We start from the raw sequence: 19,249 nt of genomic DNA, 5'->3' as shown, positions 1-19,249 counted from the left end.
AAATCCTAACCCTGATAATATTATAAATGTGAATGTGCTTTTGTTTATTTGTTTTCCTTTCACGAATAAACTGTTCAATCGATTACGTTGAAATTTGACATGGACATTCTTAGGGTCCCTGGGATGAATATTGGCCTATTCTTATTTCGAAAATCCCTACGGGCTGTGACCCAGTGATCTATAAAGTAACGATAAAATCCCACCTTGGTCTCGTAAGTTTGTGAAATATTAATTAAAAGCGTATTCTAATGTCCTTTGAAGTTTATTTTGATGATGAAAGGATTGTGAAGGAAAGGATTTTTCCGGACATTGCCATTGTTCAGTGAAACAAAAAATCAGTAACACTATGTTTCGAGATTTGCAATCTGATCTCTTCTTCATGTAAATAACTAACCTAACACGTATTTACAAACTAGGTTAAGATAAACAAATCATACCAGAGCGTTGTGGCACGCATAAGCCAGGAATCACAACCACCATGTTGTGTCCAACTTCACTAACTCTTAAACGTGCACTTAATAGAAAACTAAACACAACACTAATTATTAAAACTGAACTACAGAATACAGGTCACAATACGTCTGCATTTGTCGATCAACCACCTACTACGACTTACCAAAAGGCCAGTAGCAAATGGCGATCATCACAGCAAAAAACAAGATGGCAGTAGGCCGCCCCAAGGGGGAAAAAACGCGTAAGTAATGGCAGGGACTGTCCGGACAGTGGTCTGCTTTGGCATAGGCATTCTTTTAACCCTTTGAACCCCAGGCGACGAAATATCGTCGCCGAGAGAAGATATGCGAAGATCCCCGCGGCGACGATGTATCGTCGCCAATGAAGTTGCGAGAATCCCCGGGCGACGTAATATCGTCGCCATGGTATATGCGTTTAATACATATTTATTTGAAATCGTAAAATACTTATTTTATGAGTATTAATACATATTTATATGTATTTTATTAAAATACTAATTTTTTTTATTTATTTATTTACTAATTTATTTATTTAGGTAATATCAGTGATTTTTGTGTTGTACGCCTAGAGGTTTTTACAAGTCGCATACTTTTATATAAAAATTCAAAAAAAGTTTATTTTTAGAGATATCAATATAATTTTTTTTGTACATACACAAAACTAATTTTAGAAAAATAAAATGTGGGTGCCCATGGTAAAAATATTTCTTATTTTTTAATTAAAAAATCTTAAAATCAATTTTTTTTGCCTAAAAATCTATATACATATATTTTAAAATTATTTTAATGCTGTTAAACATTTTTTTATACTTCAGACTAATCTTTTTCTGTGTATACAATTTCATTCTGGACATTTTGGTGTGTAATACAAGACAATAGCATAAAAAATAGCAAAAGTATTAATTTTTTTACAAACAGTATGCAAAACAGCTGTTTCTGCTCCGGGGATTCTCGGTAGTTCTTAGGTCAAATGATTTTGGTACGTTTTTTCCACCATCAATATTTTGGTCTGGGGTTCAAAGGGTTAAGTAGATAAAGAATCGTAATAACTTACCAGTTGTGATGAGTAATATCCAAAAGGACCAGAAATGCCCCACATGACCTTGATTTTAACTGGATGTCTTCAAGCAACGGAATTGTCCGGACAGTGGTCCCGCACATAGCATATAATAGTATAGTAGCTTTGCCTGGAACAGCGCTGTTGCGTAGTTATTCAACACAAAAAACACAAGAGATATATTGTTTGAATAAATATAATATGAAAAATAACACATTCTTTACAAAGGATAATGTAAGAGCCCGTTTGTTACATACAAAAACTATTTACACTATAACCAGTTTACAGTCTTTGGTGGAAGATGTCAAAGCATTTTTCAATGCTTAGACATGGTTCTCCCACACATGCCAAGCAAACATATCTTGTTTGTGACTTTTGCCCTCCCTGGTACCCACTCTGCATGTTTTCATTTTCGACCTGTTGCTGTCAGGACGAAGCCTGAGTTTTGTAGTTGTATGCCAAGATCTTAGAAATGGTAAAACTGGTTCCTCTTTCTTAGGGAGGAATAAATCCAAAACTTGAAGTCGAAATGCATACATCAACATTTTTATGGCTTGCGAATTAGGAGTGTACATATTGTGGAGCTGGTGGGCATTTGTCATGATCATTTGGAGAAAGTGTGCAAATATTTTCTTATACCAGTGAAGAGTTTTTCGATCTGATGGGTAGTAGGCCATCATTTGGTCTGACCTAATTACTAAGTAATTTATTCACTCGTAAACAAAGCCTTGGTTTTAATGTGCACTGTTTATTCAACAAAGGAATAACCAAAGGAACGAGGAATTAGGAACAACATTTAATTACTGTCCGCTAGATAGCAGCTATAAACAAGCCAAAAGTCGTATGTTCCTTTGACACTGTCCGGACAGTTGAACTGCATTTCCAGGCGGAACTGAGTTAACAGAAAGTAAGTTTGAAAAGTTTCAGAGACCTACCGCAAGATTGAAGCATATAACAGGCGAAATAGCCGGGCGCTGCAGGGTTGGTCGCGTAACTGTCTGGACAGTGCCCCGCAGCGAATGTGTTAATTTCCTTTTAAAAAACTGTGGTTCCCGATGTATTATGTTGGCTTCGGACCAACAATGGTGTGCAATTTTTGACTTTTCTGTGAGACCCTTTCTTGTGTTTTCTTTGTGTTCTTTTATCCTTACTTTTAATGGTCTTTTTGTCTCTCTTATATATACCCTATTGCAACTAAATGTTATACTGTAAACACAGTTTTTGGAATCCAGTGTCATTTTTTTGGTTTTGTTTTTATGAGACTTTTTTTTAATAGTATTGTGTTTTAAGTGCGGTTCCAATGTTGTACTTTTTAGCTACTCTTCTAATTTTCTCTGATAATCATAAGGGATTGGCATAAACGCAAATTTATGACTATTTTTTTTTTTTTACTATTTTGCACTTATTTATTACTAATTGAGAGTATCCATTTCGTCTAAGATTGATTCAACTTTCTTAAATTCCTCTTTTAATCCATCTTTATCTTATCATAAGCTCTTTGCTCTATCAAAGAACCGGTATGCCACTCCTTCTTTGACAGATTTTTGATGGTTTGATTGATAATTTAAATATAAATATTTTCCTGTGTGTTTTCTTTTGGAAAACAATTGTCGTAAGGATATCCCTATCTCTTAATACACACACATCCAAACAGGAACCTTGTTTTGGACTTCCTCACTTCCATTGTGAGGCAGATGGAGAGAAATACTATTAATGTGATTCTAAAACTCATTCAATTCAGTGTCTCCATGAGGAAAAATAACAAAGGTATTATCCACATACCTCCACCAAATCTTTGGTTTGAACTGAGCTGGAGTCAAAACTTTTTGCTCAAATTCCTCCATAAAGATATTGGCGAAAATAGGAGACAGTGGAGTATCCATTGCCATCCCCTTATCTTGACGGTAAATCTGACCCTCTAAAAATTCAGTTCCATAATTACTGGCATGGGAAGTTTAGTTTTCGGGAAGAAAGGCAAACTCAACATTAGCTTTGGAAATATAATTCACTTTAACCAGAAGTGCTCATACAGGTGCAAAACCTACAAAATTGCATGTGAAGCCACGAGTAACTGCTAGTGTTTTTCAATAGTCTAAATAAACTTTGAAGATTTATTCGCTTCTTCCCCTGTTGTTTTTACACAAGTGAATTAATATTAACCATCTTATTTATACAAAATTAAAGTATCAGTTTTCATTGTTGTCTATTATATCTGCTATGTGATTATGATTGTAAGATAAATCATGTGTGTTTGCAGATTGCTGCTAAAATCAATCCTAGCCTTTCAAGTGAAACCGGAAACAAGAGACCTCTGGAAGATAACTCTGGTAAATTAATTTAACAAATCTCTATAAATTGTGATTAAAGTAAGATAGACAAAGGCCTAGTAGTTTCTTTTTTTTGCGCAGATTTGTTTATGTTAAGTTCGTTCAACTTTCTACATGCAAAATAACTCTGTTTTGATTCTCCGTGTTTTAGACGGGCCAGACGCCAAAAAAGTGGCCAGTGACAGTGCGTCGGGGCGCGGGTCGAGTGCTGCTGCGGCCGCAGCAGCCCAGGCGGCTGCGGTAGCCGCTAGAGTGGCGGCCGCAGCGGCTGCCGGCATCCAGGGGCTGGGTGTGCCCGGCCTCGCTCTCGGACCCGTCACCAGTGAAGACATAAGGGTCCCCGACAAGATGGTCGGCCTCAGTAAGTTGTTCCTAGTAGTATGTGAAGTGCATGTTACATTCACCAAGGGTTTTTGGATAAAAGTACTATTTATTTGCAAGGTGCCTGGATGATTATTTTACCAGTGTATTGAGGAAGTTCTAAACTACAGATTTTTATATATTATAGGTCTTTATCTATCATGTAATGAGTTTGGTAAACGCTTTAAAAAATTTAAATTTGAAAGCTTACTTAACCTGTGGTCTAGAGAATTAACCAAATTTGTAATTTTTAACCAATTACACAATGGACTCATATACCATTGCCAAATGTCACCAAATGCAGAAATTAATTATCTTTTCGGCACTGTTAAATCCATTCCATTTTAGGTCATACTTTGTCTACAATAAATGTTCTTTTGTCTAAACCCTTAAATTGGACCCAGTAAATTAAATAATTAATTATGTAATTGTTTGGGAAAACTTTATGAACCTGTATCATTTGATGGATCTAAATAATAAAAATTGTCCTTGAAGATGAAGAGATAATACATCAAACAATCATTAAGGAAGTTATTTTATGCTGTGGAGTTTGATATGAAATGGGAGGTAATTTCTTTCTCCCACAATGGGCGCCCTATCAGTTTACTGATCTATCCTACTTATTAACACGAGTTTAAACCCTTGTGAAGTACAGTAAGTTCTTCTTTTTACTACTATACTACTAAGTATGATTACTTGACTAGTGTTATGAAGTGTTATATACACAAGGTGTCCAATAAGTCCTGAGACTTATAAATATTTTTGAAACGATTTAAGGTAAAGCAACAAAACTTGGTAAAGACTTACTGGAGATAAAAATGTAATATAACATATCCATTGAAATACTACAGGGAACGGTCTGCTTGGAGTCGGAAGAAAATGTTAAATGTAAGCATAGGTTGGTATGCATATTAAATTAAAGGTCTTTTTTAGTATAGAACTATGCTGCAAACCTGAGCTGAAATGGACAATCATGTCGGAAATGGCGGCCATTAAAAGAAGGCTTGATTTACAACTATTAGGTAATTGTAACTGATGAGCAGTAGGAAACTGCTAAACACCTGCTCTTTGATTGTCTTGCAATAGCAAGGGAGCGATGTGCAATCTTTGGTAGTTAAGACAAGGGTGGTGAATTTCCCCAAGAGGACCTCATAGGTTGTTTTTGGTGGTTTGTGGGACTGCTGAATTCATAGACTTTTAGGCCTCATGGTGTGCTTCAGGGGTGCGCAAAAGGTCCTTCAGGCTTAAGTGCATGGCAATAGGCCGCTCCAAAGAAGAAGAAGGTCATGATAGTTATAATTAATTTATTCACAAGGAAAACTATAGAAATTGATGTTTGCTGAATCCCATTACAATGGAATAATCTAGAGACAAAATGATAATGATTTAATCGTCAACAGTTTATTATTTACATTGCTTAATTAAAAATTAGGGTAAAATGGTAGATTTCGCATTTTTCAGAATTAATTTTAATTAATACAGTCTTGTAGTTATGTAGATTATAATATTATTCTATTTAATTTTACAGAAATTCGTACTGAAATATTCCTACATAACATTTTTGCTTTGATTACAACTTGAAAAATTAACAAAATTCATTTATAGTTTGGAGTTACATAGTATCACTAATTTGTCTGAGTATATCTTTCTGAATCAATAATATACATAGGTTATCCAAGAAGTAATCACCATTTATGCATGAGAAGTGGCGTGGGTAGACATTGGTGTGTACCTTGATTTAGAAGTAATCACGATATATGCATGAGAAGTGATGTGGGTAGACATTGGTGTGTACCTTGATTTAGTACAGTTTTATTCATCAATGTATTCCATCTTCATTCATACATTGTCCAGTTAGCCTTAATTCAGCAACTGGCTTTAAGCGATTATCAATACATTAACTATGTTGTAATATGATCTCTCACAGCAAGTCTATTTTTACTTTGTTTTGACTAAAACATAAAAATTATAAGATAATGGTCCAAGGTTTCATATTAGACCATGAAACTTTCTATGGTCAGATTAAATTTGCCCTTAGAAAAGTTTTTAACTTAGACGTTCATATTTCCGTTTGTGATTTGTTCCAGTTTTTTCTGAACATGCAAAGATTACGTATGTTTGTCTAAATTCTCTGTCAAGAGTTTTATGTTCTACATGATCGTGATTGTCGTTATTGAAAAGAGTGTATTCTTAACAGGGCCGAAACTGATAAATAAATCATAAATTATATTAAAAATTGTTAATTGATGTTTATTTTACTGATATTAATATCATTTCAATTGTATACATGCTCCAATATAAATTTTATAAATTTTTCAAATAAAGGGTGGTTTTCATCCCTAAAATAATGAGCAACCCTCAGCAAAGGATATATTTTGAAATGGAGGGTAAGTAGAACCTACTCCAAATTTTAACATAAATCTGTGTTGTATGGGATAATTACAGTTTACATAATTTTACCACTATTGATTGAACTATCAGCAACAGTATAATCACTGAAGACGATAAACAAGTATTTTATTTTTGGTGTGTTGCACAATCACAGACTCATCTAGTTGATAAGATTTACATCGTCTGGTTGCCATATTAATTTCTCAGTTGTTATTAGACCACTGTCAATACTAGTATATTGTTTGCTATTAATTTTGATCTTTTAGATTTGTCATTGCTTAGTGTGTATAGATAAGTATTTATAGTGTTATATAAATTTAGTGAATTGATTGAATTTTTATGAAACTGCTGGTTGGCCTATGTTCAATATTTTTACTGTTAAGTAATTTATCGTACATTTAATAGTGAGTTTTTTTGAACAGTAGTGGCATTAGGAATGTATTGAGTAGTTTAATCTGACTTGGGTGAACCATTGCCAAATGAAATATTTAAAGTTTGTATATTTCAAAATGGTGGTTACTTTCTGGATAACCTTAATATACAGGTATTTTTCCTTTTGATCGTTGAGATTCAAGAAATTAATTGTTTTGTTTTTTCCTTATTTGTTCTTTTAGGACAAGAAGCTTATAAATTGCACTTAGTTCTATAAGAACCTTAGCGTTGCTTTCGGAGTGACAGGATATTCAGGATGGGTAAGATTAGGGGGTTGGGGCCACCTCCTATCGAGATCCATGAGGAAGAATTAGAGCACTAATCTTAGTCATGTCTCCCTGGAAGAATGGGAGGTCAGCTCTGAACCAGTCCCTCCAGTCAAAGCAGACGGAGTGGCACACCCTTTTGAGGCTAGCAAGAGCCTCAGAGGTTAGGGAACAAACCCCACCAACTCCAACGGTCATCTTCCGCAGTAGACTAGACCTATTGAATTGCCCTTGAACCCCAGAATTTCGACATTTGCGGTTAGTGATATGCCACTCCTTGACATCCATAAGGTTGTCCAGATTTCAGTGACAAATTGGTTTTTGTTGTGCCCAGTGGTAGGTTTAACTGGAATGTATAAACCATCCAGAAGTGATTCCTGCTGGTTATAACTATTGTGTTACTTGGAGGTACAATATGTGGTGATGAATTTATATAGTACATTCTCTTTTAAGACCTGAACTAACTGTATTCTTTTAATTTTTATTTCAGTTATTGGGCGAGGGGGAGAGCAGATCAGCAGGTTACAATCAGAATCTGGCTGTAAAATACAGATGGCCCCAGACTCAGGAGGCCAACCAGAGCGAGTATGCACTCTTACAGGGAATGCACAATCTATAAGGTAACAAGAGTTTAAACCTCAATAAACTTGTTAATAAAACATATATTTTTTTAACAAGTTTTTAACGATACTCAATTTTAAATGCTAAAAGTTTCTGTAAACGCAATCAGAATCGGAAATTAACTGTCATATAAATATTTTGACAGATAATAATTTACAGTAAATCCAGATGGCTTATTAATAATTTATAAACCAAATCATCTTGTGCTAGAAATAAAATGTACACATAATTGGTAATTATCATTATAATTAATAATGAATGGGTTTTTGATATAAAACATTACAAAGTCTGATAGAATATGAGTTTATTCTATGTGACTTGTTAACCCTCCGACAGATGATCGATGGCACAGACGTTCATCAATACAGATTGTTAACTGATAAAGACGGCACTGCCGTTGGTCAACTTTCTGCTATTATTACATGAAAACCGTTTAAGTTATAAAGATGTAACTTGCACCAGTCGAATCCTGTACTCATAAACAACAATTATTTTTTTTATAGTTTATATTAGTAATAGTACTCATCAGCTAATATCGATCCAAATGCGGCCGCACGGCATACAGCTGATAGACTAAGCAGCTGGTGACGTGTTGCACGTACTTGACATTCTATGTTGCTAGGTTATTATGTAGCCTAGTTGTTTACAATTGATTTTTATGTTGTGAAATGGGCGATCCTTGTTCAAATTATATACGTGAAATATTGGATGATAAAAATGTTAGTTTTGTTGATGAAAGTGACATATTGGCAAATAAATTTTATGATAATATTTCTTTATCAGATTTGTTGTCAAATAGGCTGGATGATTTAAACCGGTGGAATATGAATTGCGTTGTGAAAATTGATAGTGATAGTCAAAACAATTCATCATTATCTCATATTTCTCTTGCCCAAAGAATTAATCAAACACCGATATAGATGTGTATTTCCAAAAAAAAGTAATACATACTTTACATTTATATCAACAAATTTCTTGTGTTGTAAATAAGTGTATATATGTTATAATCATTTTGTTCACTACAAAACTGTGTATATTTCTTATATTTACAGTATCTTGTTATCTCAAATCATGTGAAAGTTACATGGGTGAAACTTGGAAAACGAAAATTGTACAATACATTTTTTTTTAATTTATGTACAAATAAAAAAAAAACAATACTCTAGTAAGTGCATATTTGGTTTCTAACAAAAAATTTATATATAACACTTATTACGTAGCATTTAGCACCTATTTTTTTTTATATCTTAAAAATATGCTGCTTGAAGACAACAACTAGTGTATCATTCTGGGACTTTCTTATAATAACAATACATATAGTGAGTTGCACAAGGAGATATTCTACAGATAACAATGTGAATATTAAAAAAAAAAACATTCTTTTAAATTCTATTGTTTCTGTAGTAAGATTAATAAAATTTAATTGAGAATTTTCTAGTGGCAGTAAGGATAATAATTCTAGGAGTATATTTAAAAAAAAATTAATGTATGTAATAGGAGATGCAGTCAAGGGAGGAGTGTATCTCATAATACCAAAAATCGTGAATAAAATTGGTGTCACCTCATTGATTGACTGCCAAATTTCATTAGTTTCATCATTTTCTGATTCGGAAGAGCTGTCACTAAAGACTCGCCTGTCAACTGTAGGCCTATAGGGCCTTGTTAAGGACCTAGGTTAACCTAATAAATAAATCGTAGGTTGACGATCAGAGAATTGCGATTCATAAATCTTGCCGGTCGTGTGTCCTGCTCTGGTGTGTACGTCGGGTCTTCATCAGTATTGTCAAATATATACAATGAAGAGGTAGAATCATTGTCAGTATCACCGCACAACAAAATCGCTAGCAATTGTCTATCAACTTCACTTATAGTTAGATGGTCACAATCCATCTTTAAACTTGAAGAACAACTTTACAACAAAGAAAAATTTTAAAAACTAATTAATATATCAATTTTAAGTAAGTACTTAAAAGATCTGAACCTAAAAACATAAGGTTAACTCAACAGTATGACACAACTAGTGTAAACAGACTGCTATATGCAGTGAGTTTGTTTATGCGCCAAATCACCAGTCACTGGCTGTTCATTGCAACTCTTCTTTTGTGTTTTGTTTTTGTGTAAGGTTAATATATTTACAAAATACTACACAAAGTATGTGTTGTATTGCTACTTTAAGTTGTTTTTACGTGAACTGATTTTCCAACTTTTATCATTTTACTACGAACAACGTAGTTTGAGCGCATTTTTGGTATATTATGTGTAATATTTTTTTTCAATTATTTGTTTTGTATTTTATACCAGTTTCACCATACAACTCCAGTTTATTTATTCTAAATAAATAAGGTTTATAAGTACAATATTTGTTTCATTTCCCTTGTAGGCTATCGTATAAATAAGTTTGTGTTGAATTTCATATTATTACATTTCAAAATCTTATACTGAACTAATTTATTTTTATGTAATAATTATACAGAGACTTCAGTTACAATTTACTCATTATAAATAACCTGTATAAATGTAATCTAATCTGTCAAATAGTGTTCCTATATACATTATCCTCCAATGCAGTTTATTCAAAATTTCAAATGTTTCGTGCGTATATAATTCTCAAAAATATGTAATATTACATGTTTATCATTTTTCTTTTAAAGGTAATACCAAGGAATATGAAACAAAAATTAGCATTGGGAAATTTTAAAAAAATATTTTTTTTATGTCTTAGCGTTTGACAGTAATTTAAATTAGCGCTTTAAGGGTTAAATTGCCTAAAATTATACTATAATAAAAGTTATATTTTTTCATGTCTAGAGGAAGTATCTTAAAGGGCTGAGACTTACAGAAATTTCTTATGACAGCACCTTGCTGCACATCTAATAAATGAGAGATACCATCATGCAAAATTACAGGTTTTCTAACATTGTTTTTTGTCTGGAATGGAATAATCAGTCAGAGAGTGAGTAATATTTGGCTTGTATGTGTGTGTAAATGTTTAGTGTGCAAAAATACTGTTAACTAATTGTTTTACTGATTTTGGTTAAATTTTCAGTCGGGCCAAGGAATTGATAAGTGCAATTGTACAACAAAGAAGTAGAACTGAGGGAACTGGTGGTGCACGTTTGGATGATATGAATATGGGAGGAACACCACCCAATGTACCACATGTAAGTTTTAATGTTTACCCACTAATGTAATTTACTACACAACTCAAGTTGTCCAATGATGTTAAGATCATCCTTGCTCGCATATTCCTCTGTGGAGGGAAGTGACGATACAGTTTTGGCCAATTAGTACTGAGGACAAAAATTACAGAGTTTACATTCTTTTTACCTATTTAATTAAATAGAATATTTCTTTATATGCAGAAGCTATGAACTAAGTTATTCATAACTAAGTTAATATGAATAACTTAGTTGGTTTGTGTTTGGTAGCACATACTTCTTTTTGTATTTTCTCATGAGTATGTTTTTGATAAATTTGCATTAAGAATCAGTGCTTTGACACTCTTAGCTTCTGTGCCATAAGGCCTTTCTGTGCTAGTGCAGTCTGTATATCCCAAACTAACACTGTTAAAGTATTAAATTCAACTTAGCAGCATGCTAGAAAAAGAGGTGGTCATTTGGTAGTGAAGTCACGTGTGACAAGCTGCACATTTTAACAATACCTGTCACCATTCAATGCCTTGCAGCAAGGACACAATGGCAGAAAATGCATCTATTGTTTCCTTATATAATTTTAAATTGCAGCATTAACAAATCAATCGGTGATGTAAATATAAAAGGTTTAAATTTTTAAAAGTTATAACTAGGTTTGTTGTGAATAAGAAGGTAGCAGTATCTACCCCTAGCTGTAGCTCATATTTCTCCAGACGGGAGTAGAAGTGGACTACTTTACTTTTAAGTGAATAATGAGTAGTCGGTTGTTCTTTGGTCTAGTATACTATTTAAACCTTTAGTTGAGCATATAAAGATTTTTTTGGCATTTGTGAGTTTGTGCCAGATTGTATGTTTAGCATGTCCAATATGAACATTTGTACTGTACTAGATGTTTTCCGCAGCTTCGCATGCTCTTCGTAAGCTTTGCCCGTGTATGTATACTTCTGGTTCAAGTGAATTATATTTCCAATGCCAATATAGAGTTTGACTTGTTTTCATGATCAAGAAAATTTGTGTGTGTTTATAGCCATTGTACACGTACATGTACTTTATTTTAAAGTGGCAAATCAGCAGTAAGTAAATTACCAATCGATAAAACATGTTTTTGTCATAATTTGCAGTTTAATGATCAAATAGACAACCTAATTATTAATATTTTCTACTTTTGTAAATAATTTGTAAAGTTTATATTTCTTATATTTATGTTGGTGCATTGCCTCAAGTCAGATTGTCTATTTACAGACAACCACTTATCGGCAGTATTCAAATAACTGTTTGGTAAAACTGATTTTGTTGTACTTTGTTCATGAAGAACCGTAGTTAGATAACCTAATTAATCAATTATTGTGCTTTATATATTTATGTTTGTACAATATACGTTGGTTTGTGCATATAGTGCGTCCATAGTGGATGTTAGCTATTCAATGGGAAGTGAACAGATGGTCACTAATCTTTTTTTACTTCTCAATTTTTGTAGTTGTATTATTATATCTTCTTTAAATTAAGCTATAAATATTTTATTAAATGTCACACCACCTCTAGTTACAATAAAGCTATTGCTTATATTTCTTGTCATTAATAGGGGTTTTTTATCATGAACGTTTTCTAACATTTTAAGTTTCAAATAAATTTTATATGTACTTCTATACATGGTTCTAGCATATTCTCATATTTTCTTATAAAAACTTTAGATGTACATGACATTAAAGGCATATATTCCGGAAGTCTATGTTATGATCTATCAAATTAAAGTAGAAGATAGGCTGTATAACTTATTTTTTTAAGTATAGCTATTTTTCTGAACCTCTTTTCAAATCCCTTTATAATAGATTGGCATTCTTGGATTATTTTTTATATTATGGGACAGTGTTATAGGACAAGTAATATAGGACTTGGTGCCAGAAATGGGTTGATGGTGATTTCAAAAAGACTTAAGATACTTAAATTTAAAAAGCTATTGGTATTTTAAATGAGATTTTACGTCCAAAAAGCTAAACCAGATTAGATAGTAAAAGGGACTTTTAGCCTAAAAAATGTTGGAGACACAATATTGGTTGAGTAGTGTTAGTTAGTATGTGCATATATCAGCAACCTAGAAGTAAACAAACATACAATGACTAATATTTGTAATTTGTGAAGTTGTAAAAATATATCTTCTATAAGATTATATGTATGTTATCTTTTTATGATAGGATGGTTTATAAATTTGAAAAATGTAGAAGATATAGCTTAGTTGTTCAAATATAGTTATTTTCCTGAACCTCTGCAAATACTACCTATGAATTAGAATTCTATTCTTATATTACTTTTTGTGTTTGAGGGCGGTCTCCAATTGTTCATGAAGGCAGAAATTAGTCTGGTGATGACTTTATTTAACCCTTTGAATGCCACAAGGCAAAAAATTTAGTACAAAAGAAATGCACTAGCAACTATATTGCAAGTCATATGCGAAAAATGCCAGGGAATAATAAGAAATATTACCGGGCTTCCGGAAAAAGAATATATTTTTTTTATTTTTCATACTATTTTTATGAAAGAGGTATCAAAATGTTTGTAAAAAATTGTATTACAATAAAATGTTACAAAACAAATGAAACACCATAAAATAATATTAGTTTTGGCATGTCAAAACCAAAAAATGTATAAAGCAATTTTTATTTTTTAGTTTTTATTTTTTTGACAAATTAATAAGAAACAATTTTACTATGGGAAGAATTTTTTTAATATTCTTTATAACATTGTTAATGTGAAAAAAAATAATGGTTGACTTTTTTATATAATTACTATAGTTACATAACAATGCTTGAAATTATGTACATAATGAAAAAATCATTTTTCAGTACCGGTAACACAACACTAAAACAAAAATAATTAATGCATTACTTACATTTATCCTTTGGTTCTAAAGTATATCTAATATATAGTCTTCATATTTTCCCAAAAAATATGTACACACACACGCTCGCGGGCGCACGCACGCACGCACGGGAGATATCAATTTAACAAAATCATTTTAGAGATCCTAACCTCAAAACGATGTATACACAACCATGTGACCGAACGTATTACTTTAGATATTACGCATACTATACGTAGCGAGTTGTTTACGCGGCAACGATGTTACGCGCCCGGTTGATCACCGCCAGCTGTTGTTGCTTCTATTATTCTGTGTTTTTTTATCTTCACTAATATAAAGTATTATGTGAACTATTATTTATCTATTGCAGGATAGTTAACAAATAAAACAATATTGTTCGTGAAAAGAATTCATGAAAAATAAAGCGTTAAAAATTACGATAACAGACGGCGACGACGGATCGTCGCCTGGCACTTTTCGCACAGTAAGTCGGCGACGATAGATCGTCGTCGTGGCACTTTTCGCAAGGGTTTTTGGCGACGATGTATCGTCGCCGTGGCACGCAAAGGGTTAAATTAACCTTTGGCTAAAAAAGCAATTTAGGTTTTAAATTCAAGAATTTGAAATATGTATTTTTTAGATTTAGAATCTTATTTGTGATTCAGAATATGATTTTTACTTTCTGTATTTGATCATTACCAGATACAGCAAAATTTCACTAGAAAAATGTACATTAACTTAAGGTATTCTTTTAAATTATGGTTTCTTAACTCACTTATTACAACAATTGCTCTTCAAATATGTTTATTCACAGGTTTGTTTTTTGAGTGAATTGCTACAATTTTTTATACACCTGATTTTTAATTAATGTATCAGTTTTATTTTGTGTACTAAATGTCAAAAACAATAGAGTGAAAACAAAACTGTTTTGAACGTATCTGTTTATAGAAAAATTACTTATTTTTAGAACCAGTACTGGAACCGAGAACCAAGAACTGAAATAGAAGAACCGGAACCAATAAGAGGTGGAACCGACCCATCCCTTACTGTGAGATTATTGTTTCATTTTTAAAATCAGTTAATTATTTGTTTATATAATATATTTTTAGCCAACAGTCATAAATTAAAAGTTGAGAACTATTCAGAGTACTATGACTTAAGTTTTTTAATAAAATGACGTAACTCAATGAATGTTTAGTCTAATCAGTTTACACCAAAACATTATTACTATATTCATTTTTTATTTTGCTAATTAAAGATTAAATTTTGTATTCAAAAGTGGACTCTTCATTTGGGTTTGTACTTCTACACCGTACAACATTTAGTACAAGATCAGCTAAGTCAATTTAGTAATGTATGTAAAAATAACCATCTTACAAAATATTTGTATTTTATTTATCTGATTATAGCTGTAAAGTGCAATAGTCCCAATTGTTCATATCATACATTTCTGTTGTATAACAATGTCATGTCCAGAGGGAGAGAACCAAAAATGCTCATCTTTTCACCCTAGATCTGGTTGTCATTTTTGGTCACCTTATTCCCAGCGATGTGAAGGTTATTTCTTAACAGCAAAAAATATAAGGTTTGCTAAATGACAATGTTATAATAGCTATTAAGTTTTTATCAAGGAAATAGTTTATTATTTGAAAAATATTTTAGTTATCTAGTTTTTAATTTCACTTTAAATATTAATAATGTTTTTAAATAATTCAGGATATACAGGATACCTCATATTATATGAAAACATGTTTTTACTTGTATAATTGCAAAAGAATTTTGTTCACAAATTCCATATACGATTTATTAGTAATAAAAGCTTAGTTACAGAATTATTGACTTGTTTTTATATATTAAAAAAGTAAGCTGTTAAAACACAATCAATGTTTTGATAATAGTTCATTATAAATTTTGTAATGAATTTAAGAAAAAGTATTGCATATTTATGTGTTATTTTGTTCTGCTTAGTCCTTGTGCAAAGTTTTGTCCACTTTAACCGTTTAAGAAGTACATTCTTTTAATGATTGCTATTAATGTGCAGGGAGTAATGTCAAATTTTTACTTTAGATTGTCTTTAACAACTTATATTTTTAAGTGTTAATTTCACTGTAAGAATTTATTCTGAGGTTTTGTTCACCACATACCCTCAAACAGTATGATATCGCACCACTGTAGAGACAAAACTACTGATTGATGGTTGAAGAGAAACCAGGTGTTTTACTGCCATGTGTAAACATGCTTTTGAGTCATTATGATTCATACACATTTTTTAACAACTGTGTTGCAATGGACATTGATGCACATTAAGAAATCAGTTACTTAGTGATCACTTGTTAAATATGGGTTTTATTTACTGGATATTTATAATGCAGTACAACCTTTTTTATCCGGACCTCATTTATCTAGCGAGACATCTGGGTTATCCGAATCACTTTTCAGAGTGAAGGGAGTAAAATTCTTTTAAGAATAAGCCGTTTTTGTTGAATGTCCCGGTGTAATTTGTTTTTATTTTAACGCATGTTGGTGGTCAGAGTATATAATATAATAACTGATTAACAATATTATAGTAGGCCTACAAGGAGTTGAAAATAATGTAAATTTGGAAAATGTAAATTAATGACTACAGACCGACGATAGTATCCAAATGCGATGACCAATGTTGAATTTTTATCATGAGCTTTGACGTCAAACAGTAACAGAGGACAGAAAAAAACTATTCTGATAATGAAACACCAGGAGCAGCTATCATGAATCAGTCTGATGAGATGGTGTAGCTATAGACAGTTAATTGTGTATTATCAGCGACGGTCTGACCAAATCAAAATCTATTGTCTGTAGGCATACAGCAATCGACACTGTCAATTTTATGTTACAAATCATAACTTGTCATAGTTAATGTTTATAGTACTTAAATAGGACTAGACTAGTGTAAATTGATAATATAAAACATCATTTTTGCTATACCTAATTCTTAAATTAAAAATAACACTGATAAATATCAAATAAAATCTTAAACTAAAAAAATAAACTAAAATAAATAGTCAATAAATAAAATAGATAAATCTTACGTATTTAACAGACTTACAAAACATTTATTTCTGAATTTGGCATGTTTAAATTTAAAAGTGGCAGGTGCCGGACGTATGGTGCGGTTGGCCGTCATCTAAGTGGCAGCACAGGAATTCCGGCCTGATTACGTTGCGTCGCATTACATTATTTTTGAAGGAGTAAATATAATCTGATTGTGATAAAAATCATATATTTGGAAAGATAAAGAATCATACTTTACATTAATAACTATTGCATTAGGTTTTATACTATTTTTAGATATCCTCTATGGATATAAATAAACAGTTGTGCAGCAGACATCTGACCTGCACTTGCAGTTGTAACTGACGGTTGTTGTTACTGCACAACATTTGTAAGTGTATAGTTTGGAGTTTATTTCAGCTAGTTATTACTTATGGGCTAAATAATAGTTTATTACACATATTTTTGTAAATAATTTGTGATAAAATGAGTGAAAACTTTAGAGCTAGGTTAAGTGACTTGAGAGAACTGCTTGAGGAGCTGAATTCTACACTTGTATGAGGTGTGTTCAAAAATTATTGCGAATTTTGAATTTTCACGGGTTACGTATATTCGAATTTCGATTGTTTTTTGTGGCATTATGTTGGTACATGTCTCTCACTTATGTTGACAATTTCGGCCATTTTGAATGTTCAGTTAATTGTTGACAGCTGCTTTGCTTGCACGTGTTTTGGTTCGTCTTAGATTTTTACCTATTCAAAATAATGGAACAAAGAACCTGTGTCAAGTTTTGTGTGAAAAACGAAATTAAGTGTGCGGATGTTGACTGTGGCATACAGAGAAGCTACTTTGGACAAAAGCAACGTTTATCGGTGGTACAAAATGTTTTCAGAAGGCCGAAGATGTGAACAACGAAGAGCGTGACGGACGCCCGAGCACTTCAACAACAGACGAAAAAATTGATGAAGTGAAGAAAATTGTATTGGCCAATCCTCGAATCACCGTTAGAGAAATTGCCGATGACCTAGGCATATCCATTGGCTCAAGCCATTCAATTTTAATCGATAATTTTGGCATGAGTCGGGTCGCCGCAAAATTCGTACCAAAATTGCTCAATTTCGATCAAAAATAGCATCGCATGAACATTGCTAATGAGATGTTGGAATCTGTCCGCGACGACCCGAATTTGCTCCAGCGGGTCATGGTGACGAATCGTGGATTTATGGTTATGACGTGGAAACCTAAGCTCAATCATCTCAATGGAAGCTGCTGCACGAACCAAGACCGAAAAAAGCACGACAAGTTCGGTCGAATGTGAAAGTTTTGCTTACAATTTTCTTCGATTGCAGGGGCGTGGTGCATCATAAGTTCTTGCCACAAGGTAGAATGGTGAATAAGGAATATTACCAGCAAGTTATGCGCAATTTGCACGAAGCAATCCGCCAGAAACACCCGAATTTGTGGAAAAACAAAAATTGGATTTTACACCACGATAACGCCCCTGCTCACACATCGCTGCTTGTTCGCGACTTCTTGGCCAAAAACAACACACTAATGATACCGTATTCCCCAGATCTGGCCCCCTTTGATTTTTTCTTGATCTCGAAACTGAAGAGGCCCATGAAAGGACGACGCTACGCAACGATTGACGAGATAGAGACAGACAGCATGGAAGGAAGAGCTGAACAAGATACAACAAAATGAGTTTTTGAAGTGCTTCGAAGGTTGGAAAAAACGTTGGCACAAGTGTATAATATCCCAGGGGGATTACTTTGAAGGGGACAAAATAGATATTCACAAATAAATAAATAATTTTTGAAAATACACAAAATTCGCGATACTTTTTGAACACACCTCGTATATATTGTACATATAGGTATGTAACATCAATGGGTTTTATATTTATTTTTTAGTTGATTTATAACCAAAATGATTCATAAAAATGGTTTTAGCGTATTGAATACATTATATGTCTTGTATATATTGGCTTTATGTCTTACCCCTGTATATCAAAAATAAGTGTGTTGGTAAATTTCCGTAAAAAAAAAAACATAAAAAGTGTAAATATGGATTTTAAAAGTCATATAAACAATATATTTCTGATATCACCAATAAATTCTAGATACAATGTATATATTAGAATTGTTTTAAAATATGCTTGTCTAGTACAAAATGGAATCCGAGGATAAAATTTTATTTTCTTACTTTTTTAAATCTTTTTGCCGCATCAAAAATTTATGACAAGAAAATAATTTGTTTTTCTGTAGAACATGTTTTTCTGTG

At 32.5% G+C, this 19,249-nt stretch overlaps 1 protein-coding gene across 5 annotated transcripts in view; it reads left to right on the top strand.

Moving 5' to 3' along the window:
• Positions 1-19,249, top strand: part of LOC124361892 (far upstream element-binding protein 1) — a 140,223-nt gene that overhangs the window by 17,044 nt on the left and 103,930 nt on the right. For 4 of the 5 annotated variants that reach the window (XR_006922403.1, XM_046815958.1, XM_046815979.1 and 1 more), the window contains exons 2-6: positions 3,788-3,857; positions 4,009-4,218; positions 7,797-7,926; positions 10,974-11,088; positions 14,904-14,984. Coding sequence is in view for 4 of the 5 variants with exons in the window: in XM_046815958.1 (XP_046671914.1) it covers positions 3,788-3,857; positions 4,009-4,218; positions 7,797-7,926; positions 10,974-11,088; positions 14,904-14,984 (606 nt within the window). In the remaining variant the exon portion in view is untranslated. The remainder of the gene's footprint in view (positions 1-3,787; positions 3,858-4,008; positions 4,219-7,796; positions 7,927-10,973; positions 11,089-14,903; positions 14,985-19,249) is intronic. The other variant, XM_046815970.1, reaches the window with a different exon arrangement.

This window comes from Homalodisca vitripennis, chromosome 1 (genome assembly GCF_021130785.1).
Source record: "Homalodisca vitripennis isolate AUS2020 chromosome 1, UT_GWSS_2.1, whole genome shotgun sequence".
NCBI classification, from domain to species: domain Eukaryota; kingdom Metazoa; phylum Arthropoda; class Insecta; order Hemiptera; family Cicadellidae; genus Homalodisca; species Homalodisca vitripennis.
The sequence above is the reverse complement of the archived record's forward strand: the minus strand, read 5'-3'. Positions and strand labels throughout refer to the sequence as shown.